Here is an 18,946-nt window from a genome sequence, read left to right on the forward strand (position 1 = left end):
TCAGTTGGTCTGGACCCTCGACTACGTACACCTGCAACACGACCGAAATCTTCATTCTTCTTGTTTGGGGCACCTGCGGCAAGACAATCTCTGCCTGTGGGCAATGATAATAATAAAAAACAATGTATGTTGTTGAGGTTCTTGGTGGTTTCAGTGTGGTGGCAAAGGACTGATTTACTGTTTACTAGTCGTGGTGTTCAAGGATTACAAACCAGCTCAAATAGCTTTGATCAGTGCCTGCATGCGGTAGGTTGGTAGTACAATGATTTTTTTTAATACAACTATGCTCAGACCATCTACTTATATACGTGGTTCCGTATACTTTCTGTGTGCTTACATAACCAGGAACGCATCTACGTGGACATACACGAGTCCAGATAAATCTGCCCTTGCTTGAGAGCCCTGGAGAACAACTGGCTGGTCCCTTGGCCGCTTGGCGTCCACCAGACACATTATTTGTGGGGCGGCCCTGGTGTTGCTTGACACTGAAAAGAGATCACCGATGGCGACATCTGGCAACTGACTCGGGCATACGAATTCAACACCTTCATTATGTACAGCAGTGGAGGTTCACATCGGCCAGCAGCATTATAGTCGAGATGAAACTTATGAACATCTTACCTTTTCATTTGATCTTTGAGGTTATAGGATGTCGACTCATGAACACTTCTCTTCCTTTTCATTTGACCTTTGGGGTTATAGGTCGTCATGACATTTGCGACGTTAATTAACCGATATGACGTTTTTTTTTCATAAAGGGATAAAACTGCCAACATCAGGTGTTCCAAGGATTATTCCATTTATTGTTTCAGCATTGGTGTATATATATATATATATATATATATATATATATATATATATATATATATATATATATATATATATATAACAGCATATCTGCTGAAGAGTATTATATATGTATATATATATATATATATATATATATATATATATATATATATATATATATATATATATATATATTTATATGTCATTTATGGCTCAGTACACTGATTAGTTTGGTTAGTTGAGTTGCAGTAGGAGTTTCCATTTTGTATTTTCTGCTGGTCTCTACTGCGTGTAGACAGATAAAGAATAGAATCGAGCAAGCGACCTGAATGCGTTTCCACGGCTCCCAAGCATTGCACAGTGGTTCCAAATATCGAAAATGTGGCCATAAAAGAAATATGAACAGATTCCAGTATGACAAATAATCAATTAATTATTCATTACAGCTAATTCAGCTAAAAATTTTGTTAAGTCAATATATACTAGGCTAGAGTATTAGGTCAGAAAATATATCTTATGTATTGATATGTGGATCACATATGTAGTGAGACAACTTGTAGATCACATAGCGAGAACTGTAGTTTTTATAGTGGAGTAAGTAATCATTAAATGCATGTAGAGTTCGTACATCTTTGCGGTAAATATTACAATGTTGCTAAACACAAAAAAATAAGAATATATATATCGAAATTATCAACTCACGATTGCATCCACTGTACAGGTATTTGAATTCTCGTCTTTAACTGACGTTTTTGTAGTTGGTGTCTACCAAACGTCACCAGGCGTGTTAACCTTCCGATTTCTTCGTAGCATATGTCGCCGAGTCGATGTTATTATTTACTTCCTCCTCCAAACGAGACGTTTTAGGCGAATCAATAGGTTTTGTCTTGCCAGCACACACCCCGCGGAAAATCACTGTTTACGTCAAAGGTCTTGAACCGCGTTTAGTCGGAGATTAGTGTCTAGGCCAGGCAGTTTCTTCGTTCTTCCTCTCCTCACTCAGTGGTGATTTTCTTCAATAGGTATCAAGCGATGTCGATTTACAGTCTCAGCTTTACTTTTTTTCGTATTGTTCTGGCTCTATCAACGGGTCATTTTTGGAGGCCTGGCGATTTTTTTTAATCTTACTGGCTATATATTTACCTCTATTTTAACTACAACAATTACTTGGTGCGTGTTTTTTGTATATCAAAGGACATTTAAACCCCATACATTAGCCGTGTACAAGGGCTTCCTGAATAAAACCGTCAGGTAACAGCCAAAGCAAATTCAAAAGTCGTCAACAGTACCGGTAGAAAAAGAATTGACATGGAAAGGTGTTCATTTTTTGCAAAGGAAAAGGATGTTTCCTCAATATCAGTCAGACCAAATGTCCGCAGTTTGATAGAGCCTTTTCGCTTTCCTGGGATATTCCTCCTGCTGAACAAAGTCGACTGACAGCCACCAGAACAAATGCATAGGTTGTACGTGGCAGAGTAAAGGTTTAGACTGCCTCCATTGACTAAACAAATGCGCTTCGGGTGTTATGAATAACGGCTCAAGCGGAACACGTGACGTATGGGTGGCGTATCATATGATGGACTCATTGCAATGTAACTGCGTTCGTGTCACACTGAATAAATGAATTATTAGGGCATGTGCCCACAAGTAGAGGAATGTGAAAAGCATCTCAACATAAACCCGGAAGGATTTTATTAATTGTGCTGTGTCGAACGATAGACAACTTTATTCAGCTAAAGGATACACCCGCCGGCCAAATGGAATCTCGATTGACTAAGGTGGTTTCAGTCCGGGGTCTAACTCTAAGACGTGTAGATATGTATCGGAGCGCAATCTGTACAAGTCGAGACGGGACTGAGGGAGGAAGTAAAGAACAGCATTCGGATTTCATCATTTCTCTGTGCTTCTTGATAAATGAACCACAATGGAGTTTTGATTATTTTGCTAAGTCTGGCGCCAGCAGTTCAATTCATTTAAAAGAAGGAATGTTTTTGATGAAGAGATTCAATGATCCTGCTCCCGAATTAATTTTTGGCTCTTTCATAAAGTCGTCAAATATGAACGGATGGTAGAAATTACATTCTACGAAATAGACGCCACTCCAAACCTGGTTTCAAAATAAGGCATTCACGATATGCTCAACTACTACATCTACTTAAATTTTCCACTCAACATTTGCCACACCAAGAAATGCAGAACTTAGGTGTGACTCGAATACTATATGTTATTGCTTATATTAACTGGAGACCGTCACAGAAAACGGATGCACCCACACATCATAAGGGCAATTAAATTTCACAAAAATATTCATAATGTCACCTTGGTGATGTGTAGAGAATAGGAATCCACATTAGTATGATTAATTATTATCGACATCCAAATTGTTGGAGGGGAATATTCAACGGCTAAATCTGGAGGTGGATAAAACACCGTAGACTCTGCTCATCAATGTATAATTGCCTCTCTAAGCACACGCCCGCACACAAAACGCACACACACACACACACACACACACACACACACACACACACACACACACACACACACACACACACACACATACACACACACACACACACACACACACACATACACACACACACACACACACGGGAAATCCACTTTTAGCCTGCCATTATTGTACAGCCATCACCCGTACCATTATTAGTTCAGAAGTTGTGTCATTTTTAAGTCCCGGATGCTGTATATCACCATTTATTTTGGAAAGCATTGGTGTGTATGCCTTTATGACACTTCCCATACATTCATAGGCACTGCCGTATCACGATCACAGTTACAATTATGTCAAATATTTTCGACCCGGTTATGGACTAAAAGGTCCACTGTCGGCATGCTCCTTTCTAATCCTTTGTAACCCTTTGTGGGCGTTAGTTCTTTTACTGCGTACCAGCAGCAAGCATGAACAGCGACTCTACCCAAGCTAGCAATAAGGAATATAATGGAAGTGAACGAAAGGGCCGCGGAGCCACCCACCACCTCCCCCCCCCCTTGTAGGAACAGACCGGATCTGGGCTGTCTCCCTACGACCGCTGCTCCATAGACCCATTGTTTCCAACTGGAGCCGTATGCCCCTGCCCTCTAAGAACTATAGGACGAGTTACATTCCACCCAAAGCGAAAGCGATGGTCTTGTAGCTGGCTTTACAGCTTTTGGGTTTATCGCTCCGCATCCAGTGGAGGGCGGGGGTGGTCCTGCAGGAACTTCACCCATTCTTTGCTCTACGGAATGGCATGAAAAGGAAGTTTTGGCTCGAGTAGCGGCGCGGCGCACTGTGTCAACTTCGATAGCCTTAATCTCTTCACAACAGTGGCTCCTCCTTAACTAAACTCGTTCGGGTTAGCCAGAACGAAATGTGTAAAGTACGTTGCCCTATCGAATGAGTTAATCGAGGCAGCCTTAGCCTCTTCACTTCGAATCAAATTCTCGTCGCGCTGCATCGGATGCCTGATGTACGATGATTCGATGACGCATCACAATACTCGCGTTATAGAATATAAAGTTACAGCTGGATTACTCGCTCTCTTTCACTCTGAATAATAATAAACACAGAAAACGCTATCAAGCCAGTTCACAGGATTCGGTGGTCGCTCAGCTACAACTACAAAATAAATATAATCAGGACGCCATCGTCGGCACCCTCGTATATCCACTCGCGCCTCATGACGCCTACGTAGGCTTTATCATATGGAAAATGTTCTCTTCTACACTAGTAATCGATATTTGAATAAAATTATCTATCGATAGCCAGTATAGAACTCGTGAAGGATCAGCTAGTCCTTTTCTTCTTTTTCTTCTTACTCCTCTCCATATTTTTCTTCCTCCTCTTCTTCCTCCTCTTCTTCGTCTTCTTCCTCTTCTAATTCTTCCTCTTCCTCTTTTTCGTCGTCTAATTCTTCCTCTTCCTCTTATTCTTCTTCATCCTCTTCTTCTAATTCTTCCTCTTCCTCTTCGTCTTCTTCTTCTAATTTTCCGCTTCTTCTTTTTCCTCTTCTTCTAATTCTTCCTCTTCCTCTTCGTCTTCTTCTAATTCTTCCTCTTCCTTTTCTTCTTCTTCTTCCTCTTCTTCTAATTATTCCTCTTCTTCGTCTTCTTCTTCTTCTAATTCTTCCTCTTCCTCTTCTTCATCTCCTCCTATCATCTTCCCTTCCTCGCGCACCACATGCACTGCATCATCTTCTATAATTATTTTCTCAGGCCCTCTCTTCCTTCTCTCCTCTTCCTCGTTCACATCGTCCTCGTCTTCCTCTGCTCTCTATCCTCCCTCTCCTCCCCCTCGCCCCCTTTCTCCTCCTCTCTTCCCCGCCTCTTCCATCTTTCCCCCCTCTTCCTCCTCTTTCTCATCTTGCTCCTCCCCTCTTCCTCCCCGTCCTCCTCCCTCTTCTTTTTGCTCCTCCTTTCCTCCTCCTCTTCCTTCCTTCTTCTTCCTCTTCCTCCCAATCCTCTCCCGTCCCCTTCCCCCTCCTCCCACTTCTCCCCACCCTCCTCCTCTTCTCTTCCTCCTCCTCCTTCTCTTCTTCCACCACTTCCTCCTTTCTCTACTCCCCTCCCCCTCCTCCTCTTCCTCTGGTGGCGTAATCGGAAGCATTCACTTAGTTGTGAGATCGAATCCCGCACTTGTCTCCGATTCCTAGTTGCAGTGACTTCTACCTACCTCAACAGTTCAAACACTAGGGCAAAGGTGACGGCTTCGGCCTCAGCTACCCAGCTTCTCCTGACGTAAGTTCCTCATCTTCAACCCCCTCATTCTCTTCCTCCTCCTCGTCTTCCTCTTCCTCCTCCTCCTGCTCCTGCTCCACCCTCTCCTTCTCCTCATCCTCCTTCACCTTCTCCTCCTCCTTCACCTTCTCCTCCTCCATCTTCTTCTTCTTTTCCTCTCTCTTCCTCACACATTTCTCCTCCTCCACACACACACTCACACACACACGCACGCACACACACGCTGACATACATACACAAATACACACACACATATGGAGTAGTTTGTAAGGACTAGCAAAATCCCTTGACTTTTGTCTCTTTTGCTTCCTGGAACAAGTACAGCATGGCTGGTGCCTGGTAGGCAGACAACTTGGGGTGGGGTGGTATGGGCCACGCAAGTGTGGCTCTCCCCGTACCTGACGAGCGATCACTGCGTGCAAACTCTCGCCGAAATCTCTGAAACCCCTTCTACCCCACGAGATAGATATCCCTAAAATCGCCCGGTGGCAATAGCCGTCTTTCATACACAACTATCGTTTCATTTTCGTTCAGACATCTCTTCCCCTCCGACAACTACCGATCCCGCGAGTGCGGGTGGTCTGTCTCAGGGAGTCCATAGTCCTTGTTCCGCGACAACTCGTTCCCCATAGTTCTTCACCCGAGGGTAATTTAATTACCTTTCATCGGCACGAAGGGCGTCATCGTATGTTAGCGGGGCCAGTCCCTGTAGCCACCATCCATAGGAATTTGCTGACCCTGTCAAATGTCTCACCCAGGGCCGACCAGCCATTGTTCGCGGCCGGAACAAAGAGGCAGGCTTCTGACCAAAGATGAGTGTGTGTGCGTGTGTGCGTGTGCGTGTGTGTGTGTGTGTGTACGTGTGCGTGTATGGTGTATGTATGTATGTGTGTGTACGTGTGCGTGCATGGTGTGTGTATGTGTGTGTGTGTACGTGTGCATGCATGGTGTGTGTATGTGTGTGTGTGTATGTGTGCGTGCATGGTGTGTGTGTGTGTGTGTGTGTGTGTGTGTGTGTGTGTGTGTGTGTGTGTGTGTGTGTGTGTGTGTGTGTGCGATTCACCATGGTCTTGGATCACGTGTTGGACTCGTGATCGACAGCTATTTTCCCCCGAAAGAGAGCTCAGAGCTCATATATGACTGATCTATGGGTAATGCTGCGACCTTACACACACACACACAATTCCCCGCCCACGAGAGTTGGAGTAACAACCCGCAGCGCAGTGATACTGAAATTATTTCAACCCTGGGCGGGATTCGAACCCGGACCAAAGTAGTGAGAGCCTGGGACTCTACCATTGCGCCACAAGAGTGTTTGTGTGTGTGTGTCTGTGTGTGTGTGTGTGTGTGTGTGTGTGTGTGTGTGTGTTGGTGGGGCCCCACACACACACACACACACACACACACACACACACACACACACACACACAAACTGTACTCTCTTTTTGGAACAGACGTGTTTTTCTTGTCTTATTTTTTCTTTATACATCATGAAATCCCTGTTGCTCAGAATAATTTTGCACATGTGATGGCGAACATGGCCCGTTTGTGAAATTGGTTTCACTTGTCGCCCAATCTAATGATTGACGCCATCGACGAAGTCGTAAGAAGCATAGTTCTTAACGTCCAACAATTACGGTCCAATAATTAAGTCTGTATAAGGTTAAAAATGACTCGCCCACGTCTTAAATTATCTACGATCCAAAGTTGTTTTTCCACCCTCCGCATCTCCACAGATGAAGACATCGACCACTGTACTAGTAGAGGCAACCTTAACTTCTCAAGAAATCTTTGTCTCAGGGAAGGGCGAGCTAGTGTGGTGCTTTCATTGCTATTTGTCTCTTCCTGTTACTTGGATAAACAGAGTCATTCAGTCCACTCAGTTCCCAGCGGTCCTCAACCCTCCCTTTCCTCCTCAGAACCCTCTTCACTCCCTTCCCCTCCCCTCTCTCCCCTCTGTCCTCTCCCCTCTTCCCTCCAGTATTCGTCGACGCCTAACCCTTCCTAACCCTTCCTAACCCTTCCTCTTAACCTTATTTTGCGATTCCAGCTCAGATGACTTGATAATAATAACACAGCATAGTAACTACGAAATAACAGCTAAGAAGTCTCAAGCCTACTTAGACAAACTCGAACAGTGTCTTAGGATAGAATAGCCTCGCCCCATAAATCATCGGTAACATTGCTCATTGCAGACGACCATGAATAGAAGAAAAAAGTACCCAACAGTGAAATCAAAGAGCCAAAATCTTACATTGGAAAAGAAACTTACAAATTTTATGCTTCATTGTTTATACTTATTTGACCTTCAGTCCCTATGTCAGATATCTGACAGTGAAAATGAGCAAGAAGATAAACCTACAAGAAGCTTTCACAAGCACGAGCTTTGGACAACAGAAGGATACCCTAATCACAGTCAGAGTTTAAGAACCGGATTCGACTAAGCTTCCACAGTTTGGTTCTCAGGAATAAGGAAATCATAAACACCCTACAAACTATACAAAATAAAGCATTGAGAGTAATAACAGGATGGACTAAAACTACCCCAGTAGAACGTCTGTACACAGAAACCAAATGCTCCCAATAGGATATCATAAGAAAATTATAGGAACATATTTCTTTAATTAAAAACCCTTAACCCTACTCATCCGTTTTGCACAGGCACAACCAAATGAACTTAACAACAAAAATCGCACCAACAACATACTTCTCAAACATATACAACAATATATACAACACCTGTACCACACAGTACATCCACACAAAAACACATTCACGCTCAAACAACAACAAAAACTCTTCCAGACAGACCACCAGAGATGCCACTCCGCCAAAACCCCTCCCACATTAGCACGATTGCGCTGAATACCAGCACATAATAGGCGGCCTGGTCCCAGATGCAGTCGTCACACAGAGGACACTGAACACCTCATCATATACTTCCCCCACACTAGTTATTCCCTGACTACAACATACTATTTCCTCCTTGAGTGTCCCTTGGGCCAGTCCTGTGGCCGATGCCGGTTACCTAGGAACCATGGGTCTCCTTCAAGAGAGATAACATAAGAACATAAGAATGAAGGAGACTGCAAGAGACCATAAGGCCTACAATAGGCAGTTCCATATCCATCACCACCTGTCATCCCTATCCATAAAGTTGTCCAACCGTTTCTTAAAACAACTGATAGTTTCAGCGCTCACTATATGGTTAATAAGTCTACTCCATTCGTTGACCACCCTATTAGTAAACCAATTCTTGCCTATTTCCTTCTTAAATCTAAATTTGATATGGGGCAGTTGATTGGTTGAATCAATAACTCTGCCTTTTCCTTAATTTCCCAAATCCCTTTTCCTTCCCGTCCCTTCCGTCTTCCCCTTTCTTCCTTTGGTTTTGCAACTCTCTTTCCCGTTCTTTCTCTCGTTCCGCAGCCTCTCCAGTCCTGCTGTGGGTTCTGAGATTTACTTTAATGATCACTCGATAGAGACCACAGGGACAGGTCCGAAAGTCCCTGTGCAACCCGGCTGTTGCTTATTCATCTCAATTGCCCCGTATAGGGTATTGATTGCATAACTTTCACGCGGTCAGAATCTCGGGGCGTCCCTACTGACCAGAGTCGCGCAGTGTGCTTTCTTTTATTGAAGACTAATTTCTACTCAAAAAAAAAAAAAAAAAAAAAAATCTGATCACTTTTAAATTCTACTCCCCTCTTCGATGCCTTATTGTTCACAGGGAGGAAAACACGGAATATTTAGGATAGAATATTAAATACTTATCTCCTATTTCTTTGCATGATCCGTTTCCCCTTATATTCATACTGTTCCTCCTCCTCCTCCTCCTCCTCCTTCACTTTGCCCTTTCTCCCTTCTCTTCCCTTTCCTCTTCCCCTTCCTCCTCCCCTTCTTCTTTTCTTCTATCTCATCCCCTCCTCCCCCTCCTCCTCCTCTTCCTCTTCTGTCTTCCTCTCCCAGATTCCCTTGTTCTTCCTCAGTGATGCCCCCCCCCTCTCCAGATAATGGCCATCGTAATAATTGATTCCTCCTCTCGTTTGCATGTTTACCCTCTCGCAATATATATCTCTATCTCTATCTCTATCTCTATATCTATGCACCTTTGTATCTCTCTCTGTATCTCTCAATCTCTGTCTCCCTCTTTCTCACTTTCTCTATCTCTTTCTCTCTCTATCTCTTTCTCTCACTCTGCCTTTATGTATCTCCTTCATGTGTGTGTGTGTGTGTGTGTGTGTGTGTGTGTGTGTGTGTGTGTGTGTGTGTGTGTGTGATTGTGTGTGTGTGTGTGTGTGTGTGTGTGTGTGTGTGTGTGTGTGTGTGTGTGTGTGTGTGTGTGTGTGAGTGATTGTATGTATGTGTGCGTTTGTATTCCTCCAGGTTTCGTCACTCCTTCCCCATTCTCCTTTCCCTCTCCTCCTCCTCCTCCTCCTCTTCCTTTGCCTTCTCTCTTCACTTTCCTTTTCTCCTCCTCCCCTTCGTCGTTTTGTTTTCACTGAAGGACGCGAGGAAGCCGCCATTATGACCCTGATGCCCTTCCTTGCGTATCTTGTCATCGTTGCTGTTTTGCCCCCTGTAAGAGGATGTTCGTAGTTAAGGAAGGAGGGGGGGGGGCAGCAGTGTAATGGCGCGAGTACTCCTCTCTCTGCTGACCAGTTCCGTTGCAAAGGTGAACAGAAGCTAGACTCAGAGGAGGCAAGCAATGGTGCGACTTCGCTTACTACGACTACGCATACCATCCAATGCTTGCTAGTATCGTAGTAGTAGTATGATGGAGGTCGTGTTAAAAAAAAGTAGTAGCAATAGTAGTAGTAGTAGTAGTAGTAGTAGTAGTAGTAGTATGTGTGTGTGTGTGTGTGTGTGTGTGTGTGTGTGTGTGTGTGTGTGTGTGTGTGTGTGTGTGTGTGTGTGTGTGTGTGTGTGTGTGTGTGTCTGTCTGTCTGTCTGTCTGTCTCTTGGTGAGTTAATTGGCGTGTCACCTTGGTGGACAGTTGGATTGTCCGGGACAGAACTGATTGGCGAGGCCTCGAACCGACAGAGCAGAAACCCAAACGATTGGATGGTGAGCAGGTGAGCAGACTGATCTGTGATACATTCCTTCTGCACCTGCTCATGTTTATGCTCCTTTTCTGTTATCCCTCCCATCGTCAAAAAACGACATCTTCGATTGCAGATAAACTTCCCACCCTAAGTTTTTCGCCATCACGCAATTGAACAGACACCTGTACAGTATGTGGACCTATGTAGCTCTTCTAACGGACTCATCAGTGTGGCTCTTGCCTCGTACATTTTTTTGTTTGATTAAAACCAGACGATTTTATTAGTCACACATTTCAGATAGCATAGAGTCTGGAAATAAGAGAGAAGCTTGATTTGGTAGAGAGGCTCACGACGTACGAGCCATACACTGAACTGACTGGTTGGGGTGCAAAGACTATAATAGTCCTCTCTGTACTATTTGGTTGCCTTCTACAATACTCACGAGACCAGGGTGGTGGCATTGTTCTCTCAATAATCAAAATGCGGTGGGGGTGGTGGGTCAGAAAGTACGAGGTGATTATAAAAATGGTAAAGAATAGATTGAAAGTGACACCATAAAGAAGGGACAGCAGTAATAAAGAAACCTCTCACTGTTCCTTTATGAGTAGATATTTTACTCCAATGTTTGCGAATGAACTTTGACCCTGATCTGTAGAGGCAGCCCCCCCTCTAAAAAAATATATGTAGATAGATAAATTAGCAAGCCTCTGAAGTAGTGACTGCATGTCACCATGCAGTCAGTACCGCAGAACGGGGGACTCAGTACCCCTGTATGAGGATGTCGCTCTTTAACATCGACATCTCTTTCGCACCAAGAGTTCCCTCGTCACCCTAGTTTCTCGCACTCTTTTCGACCATTCACTCCCTCAGCGATTTGTCAGAAGCCTGAGGATAGCGGATTTGCTACGTGCAATAGAAAAAGCTAACAACGTCCCATTACACCACCAGGTCCACTTGAACGACCCTGCTAAGCAACGTTGCCGAGAGAGACAATTACTGCATGACATTTGACAGGAGTCTCTGTCCCAGTTATCTTCTTATTCCCTTGTCATCAGCATCTATATCCCATGCAAATAGCTCCCTGTCTAACCGGGGAGTGAGTTATACAGCAATATCTTTTACTGACAATCTGGTCTCTCCTCCTCCGCTGTGCTTCAGACTTTACCTCGGAACTCCGCTGTTATCGCCGCCTTACGTCCTATTTTTATCCCCTCCCCCCTCAGGCAGCTCTCTCCACCCTCTATCCTCGCGATGGGATAACAAGATGGTTTGTGGCAATAATATTTTTTTTAAGTAGTAGTGATCAAAGTAGAAACCCAAAATACTGCAGTCAGTGGGTGAAGTGGAAAAAGAAATCGCCAGACTCTCAGCTGGTTACTTGTGTTGACGTGGCGATTCGAATCGGGTCCGAAGGACCACTTACAAAATAATAACAAACTATCACAGTGCAAATATTGTTACTTTAATATACCAATATACAAAATACATATAATGCTATACAAAATACCACTGTACAAAAATATTAAACATTTATCTGTGGCAGGTGAAGTTTCACAGTACGATTGATATTACATCGCTACCCATTGGTCCACGAAATCTAACTCATCACAATTTCTTCCTTCTGCTTCAAATCCACATCCCTTTGCAGGTTACAATTTCATGTCGACATCATCGGCAACGAACTGGCCAACAAAGCAGTTCAAGATGCAACATCGATTCCCTTCGATGCTTTCACTTCACTGCCTATAGTAGACTTCCACTTCATTCTTTGGTCCACACCACAAAGCTTGTGGCATACATGATTAGAGCCGACAAACCATTTAACCTTAATGTACGATGCATGACACTACTCGCATTATAAAGTCACTGCTGTATTATTCGTTCTCTTTCACTCTGAGTAATAATAAACACAGAAAACGTAACCAAGCCTGTTCACAGAATTCGGGGGTCACTCAGCTACAAGTACAAAATAAATATAATCGAGACGCCGGTGGCGGCATCTTCGTATACCCACACGCGCCTTATCACGCCTACATTGGCATCCTCGTATGGAAGAAGTTAAGGACTGCCAGACCTCATGCACGCCCATGGTCCTCTTCCCACCAGTGTAATCGACGCTTTTGGAAGTATTGATACCTTTAAGAACAGGGCATTCTCGTCTCGCATATATTACTTGAATGCCCAACCTACTCAGTGATTTGATTACATTTCATCTTAGAATAACCAACACCAATACCTCTATCTCTTTACGCTTTTCTTCATAAGACTGTCCTTCTCACTACATTCTACACTATGCATCATACCATGCATGCCTGGCGTGACATGGCAATATTCCCCTAGATAAAGTATTCCTAATGGAAGCTCGCTGGAAGAGCGGTTTAGGGCGTCGTTACTTGCGGCGGAAGTCGAGGGGATGGCGGTTCGAGTCCTGCCACCGGCGAAGTTGAACCAAGGGCATGGCTCTTTAAATTCCACGCTACAAAGTGCTCTGTGAGGGGCACCGTCCTAGCCTTCCGATAGTGGGGTGTTAAAAGATGTGAGGAATGCCTCACCTCTACATGTAGCCGCACGCAACAAGGTGATCCAGACCGCCCAATAAACTCTTCAAACGAATCCAATTCTCTGTAATGGATAGAAACGCTAGTGAACTGCCGGTGACAAAATACACCTTATTTAAGTATGCAATCATAAACTTCTTGATTTTAATTTCTAAAATTTTGCTAATCCTGATAACTACGATTTTGTCATGGATGACGAGGTCGGTTACCGACAATGTTATGGTATTTTTACGTTGATGATGCAATCTTTATGCCATTTTTGTTTATACATTTGCATTTTAATTCTATAACATACAATTTTCTTTTATTGGTATTGAAAAAGTGGAATATTAATGATGCTATAATTATGATATTATGTTATATATATATATATATATATATATATATATATATATATATATACATTATAATATATATACATTATATATATATATATATATATATATATATATACATATATACATTATAATATATATACATTATATATATATATATATATATATATATATATATATATATATACATTATAATGTAACATATAATTACATATAGTATAATTGTAATAAAATGCTATAATTAACATTATAGCCTTACTTCGTCCACTTTTCTCAGTAGTAACCTAATCGTAGAGAAACTCAGAAAACATCGTTATTCACTGTAACCAAAGGTTATGGTAGTCCAGCGTGTACATTGCTCACATGAAAAATAATAATTGTCTATCCATTTATTTGTTTATTTATATGTTTATTTGTATCATATATCAACATCGGAACTGATTTTTATGTCACATATTTAGGTTGGCCCGCTGAAAAAAGCTGTTACATCAGCCTTCCAGAGTTCGTCGTTGGAGTGGAAAGTGAACGTACCTGTCCTCATCGTTATCAATGCTGAGGAGGTAGAGCCTGGCGCCCTGCGACCATGGCTGCGCCGGGAGATGCTAAAATCCTATTGTCCCTGTTAGGGACGATAACAATGTTATTGCTGGATGTGGGTAAGTTGTTTATACATATTTATATATATTTTTTCTAATTTGTGGGCGGGGATGGTACCTGGATAAAGCGAATAGGCTAAAAAAGGATGGAGGAATAGTGAAAATAAATATATATATATATATATATATATATATATATATATATATATATATATTTATATATATATATATATATATATATATATATATATATATTTATTTATAAATATATATGTACAAAACTGAATGGGTCCCAGTGAACATATAACATTTTTATCAACCACAATACACTTTAATTCTAAAACATCAATATATATATATTACATATATATATATATATATATATATATATATATATATATATATATATATATATATATATATATGTACAGTACTGAATGGGTCCCATTGAACAGATATACATTTTTATCAACCACAATACACTTTAATCCTAAGCCATCAACATCGAGAGACTCAAGGAGGCCAACATGCAGAAATTGAAACGTAGTACAGCCAAGGACTCGAACCTGCGCTAGCACGTGACAATGATGGCATAATCGGTTAAGTCACTAACACTTGTCATGTGCTAGCACAGATAGCAAAGATAGTTTTCAAACTGTCTGGTGTTAGACTTATCCTTGACTATGTAGTACAGTTTTGGTCACCGCCCTTTAGAATGGATATAAACTCACTAGAATCAGTACAGAGGAAAATAACCTAAATGATACATGGGCTCAGGAATTTACCTTATTAAGTCAGGCTTAGGCACCTTAATCTACACTCTAGGACTCAGAGTGTGAGTTGATCTAATAGAGGCATTCATGTGGATCAAGGGCTTTAACAAGGGTGATGGAAACAAGGTCATCATATTAAGACAACAGGGCAGGACTCACAGTAATGGAGTTAACTTGGACAAATTTAGATTTAAGAAGGAAATAGACAACAACTGGTTTACCAGTAGTGGTCAACAAATGGAATAGACTTAGTAACCATGCAGTGACTCTGAAATTATCAGTTGTTTTAAGAGATGGTTAGACAACTTTATGGATGGGGATGACAGGTGGTCATGGACATGGAACTGCCTAGTGTAGGCTTTACAGTCTCTTGCAGTCTTCTTATGTTCTTAAATAAATACATGTGCATATTTGCCAATTACGTCATAAATGTGAAATAACAATTGCTCTGATTGGTCCGACTGGAAAGCACAAGTGGAAAATGAAGAGGAAAAAAAATTGTGTCCAGATGTGTGTGTTTGTTGAGGGCTAGCTTAGTTTGACCAATCAGCCAAGTTTTTTCCACGTGTTTTAAGTACATTTTCATTAAAAATCCTTAACCAAAATGGGGACAATGTGAGGAAAAATGTTTCAGGTACAGTGAACCACTGATCCCAGACTGATCAAATTGCCTTGACCAATATCGAAATATCTCTACGAAAATTACCTCTCTTTACAATAATTGCTAGTTTCTCACAAGTAACACCTTATGTTAAATAAATATTTTCTCTGAATTGTATCACCTTAGTTATTGGATTTCAGCATTTACATTCCAACTTTTATATTTCTAGGTTCAGCTTTGGAGCTACGAGATCCACCAACAACAGAATTTTACTCTTTAAGTAAAAAAAGTTTAAGTAGTAGTCTTGGTGGCAACAGGAATAATGATATTAGATATATGTTGTGGAACAACAGTTCTGAGCAGTTGAGTAGTTTGGATGGTAGCCAGGATGGCAACAGTGAAAAGAGAGAAAGAAGAGTTCAGAATGGGACTTGGGGAAGACCTAGAAGAAGAGAAAGACAAGCAGACATTACGCCACCCCGACTAGATGTTGGCGAAGAAGTGGTCGTGAATGTAACAGCAGGAGAAACTATCATCCTTCGTTGCGAGGGAGAAGCGCCTCTCCTCTGGAATTACACTTCTACTGAGGTGAGTCCTAACTTGCATAGATTAGTATTCAATTTTGTTACACCCATGCACCTTGTAATATTTATTTAATAGTTTTATGTTAGATTAAAAAATAGAAATGTTTAGCATATATACATATCTATACATATATACAGTATATATATATATATATTTTTATATAAATATATATATATTATATACATATATATATATATATATATATATATATATATATATGTATATATATATATATACACACACACACATTGAATGGTACCCAGTGAACAGATTAACATCTTTTCAACCAAAATTCACTCTTAATTCCATGCAGTTCAGAGTTGAGACTAACGAGGATCTCGAAGGAAGCATACGTATTGGAAATTGAAATGTGGTCAAGCTGAGGACTCAAACTCAGCTCGGATGTGACAAAGCATCAATGACTTAGCCCATTGTGCTATCAAGAGAGATAGCACAATGGGCTAAGTCACTGACACTTTGTCATGTCCGAGCTGAGTCTGAGTCCTCAGCTTGGCCACATTTCAATTTCCAATATGTATGATTCCTTCAAGCTCCTTGTTAGTCTCGACTGCCATGGCATGGAATTAAAAATTAATATATATATTCTGGCTACCCCCCCTTGCAGGGGGAAAAAGCCTTTGGTAGTGGGTCAGGGATTGGAGATGGTTAAGGATTGGAGATGGTTAAGGAAAATGGAGAAAAGTGGGAGGTGAGCAAGCTGTTGTTTGCGGACGACACTGCGCTTGTGGCAGGATCAGAGGAGGGATTGAGGAAGCTGGTGACAGAGTTTGGGAGAGTGTGTGATAGAAGAAAGCTGAAGATAAATGTGGGTAAAAGTAAGGGAAAAGGGGACAAGTGTGAATGTAGTAGTTTCAGAGGGATTAGCCTGTTGAGTGTAGTAGGGAAGGCGTATGGGAGGATCTTAATTGAGAGGATTAGGAGAGGAACAGGAGTAATTGGTGAGGAACAGTGTGGTTTTAGGACGGGTAGAGGTTGTGTAGATCAGATCTTTGTGGTAAGACAGATATGTGAGAAAGCTATAGGAAAGGGGAAGGATGTTTTTTTGGCTTTTATGGATCTGGAAAAGGCTTATGATAGGGTAGACAGAAAGGCACTGTGGGAGGTTATGCAGATTTATGGGATAGGAGGAAAGCTTTTGGGAGCTGTCAAGAGCTTTTATGAGAGTAGTAGAGCATGTGTTAGGATTAGAAATGGAGAGAGTGAGTGGTTTGAAGTAAAGGTGGGACTTCGTCAAGGATGCGTTATGTCGCCCTGGCTTTTCAACTTATACATGGATGGGGTGGTGCGAGAGGTGAATGCTAGGGTAGTGAGTCAGGGATTGGAGATGGTTAAAGAAAATGGAGAAAAGTGGGAGGTGAGCCAGCTGTTGTTTGCGGACGACACTGCGCTTGTGGCAGGGTCAGAGGAGGGATTGAGGAAGCTGGTGGCAGAGTTTGGGAGAGTATGTGATAGAAGAAAGCTAAAGATAAATGTGGGTAAAAGTAAGGTGATGAGATGTACAAGGGGTGAAAGTGGCAGTAGACTGGAAGTGAACATTAAGGGAGAGCGACTGGAGGAAGTGGATAGTTTTAGATACTTGGGTGCAAGTGTAGCAGGAAAAGGTGGAGTGAAGGTGGAGGTAGAATGTAGATTGAGAGAAGCGAGTAAATGCCTTGGTGGTTTAAAGAGTGTAATGAGGAATAGACATTTGGGAATGGATGCGAAGAGGAGACTGTATGAAGGAGTGATTGTGCCAACAGCACTGTATGGGGCAGAAACATGGAACATAAGAGAAGAAGAGAGAAGGATTTTGAGTGTGTTTGAGATGAGGTGTCTGAGAAGTATGGTGGGGATTACTAGGCTAGATAGAGTGAGAAATGAGGAGGTGAGGAGGAGAATAGGGGTGACAAAGGATTTGGGAGATAGGGTTGATGAAAGAATATTAGTATGGTTTGGACACATGGAAAGAATGAGTGAAGAAAGACTAGTAAAAGAGGTATGGAAGGCAGATGTGGAGGGAGTGAACATGAGGGGACGTCCTAGGATGAGGTGGATGGATGGGGTGAAGGGGGCTTTGGGGAAGAGGGGAATGTTGGTTGAGGAAGGAAGGGAGAGGACGGAAGACAGAGGTGAGTGGAGAATGGTTGTATATGGATGATGTTGTGACTGCATGAGGAGGAATGGGTGGGGGGATGGGGGGTGGGGTAGTATGTGTGAGTAATTTTTGACGCAGCCCGAAGGGATTTCTCCCCGTCCTCGCCTTATATGCAAAGGGGGACGGAGAGGGGGGGTCGCCGATTAAATGAAGCGGCCTTGCTGTGGATGTACTGTGTCTTGCGACACTGCTTCTGACCCAGGGCGGTGGGCAGGGTGCAGCGATGACCCGTCATCCAGGAGGTGCTCAGATGAGAGGAAGGGTGGGAGGGGTGTGGAGTGTATTTAGGGATGAAATGGGTGGGAGTGTTTTTATGCCTTTCCCTTTTTGGCTACCTCCCTTGGAAGGGGGGAAAGGCCTTGGTATATATATGTATATGTATGTAAAAGTAAGGTGATGAGATGTACAAGGGGTGAAAGTGGCAGTAGTCTGGAAGTGAGCATTAAGGGAGAGCGACTGGAGTAAGTGGATAGTTTTAGATACTTGGGTGCAAATGTGGCAGGAAAAGGTGGAGTGAAGGTGGAGGTAGAATGTAGATTGAGAGAAGCGAGTAAATGCCTGGGTGGATTAAAAAGTGTAATGAGGAATAGACATTTGGGAATGGATGCTAAGAGGCGACTATATGAAGGAGTGACTGTGCCAACAACACTGTATGGGGCAGAAACATGGAACATAAGAGAGGAATAGAGAAGGAGTTTGAATGTGTTTGAGATGAGGTGTCTGAGAAGTATGATGGGGTTTACTCAGCTGGATAGAGTGAGAAATGAGGAG

At 42.3% G+C, this 18,946-nt stretch overlaps 1 protein-coding gene across 1 annotated transcript in view; it reads left to right on the forward strand.

Moving 5' to 3' along the window:
* The window catches only part of LOC143022072 (vascular endothelial growth factor receptor 1-like), a gene marked incomplete in the record, with an annotated part of 236,263 nt that overhangs the window by 154,298 nt on the left and 63,019 nt on the right, over positions 1 to 18,946 (forward strand). The window contains 2 exon segments of the mRNA XM_076180019.1: positions 13,927 to 14,121; positions 15,665 to 16,023. Coding sequence (XP_076036134.1) covers positions 14,049 to 14,121; positions 15,665 to 16,023 — 432 coding nt within the window.

Source organism: Oratosquilla oratoria, chromosome 43 (assembly GCF_046742065.1).
Source record: "Oratosquilla oratoria isolate Oo_2021 chromosome 43, ASM4674206v1, whole genome shotgun sequence".
Taxonomy (NCBI): domain Eukaryota; kingdom Metazoa; phylum Arthropoda; class Malacostraca; order Stomatopoda; family Squillidae; genus Oratosquilla; species Oratosquilla oratoria.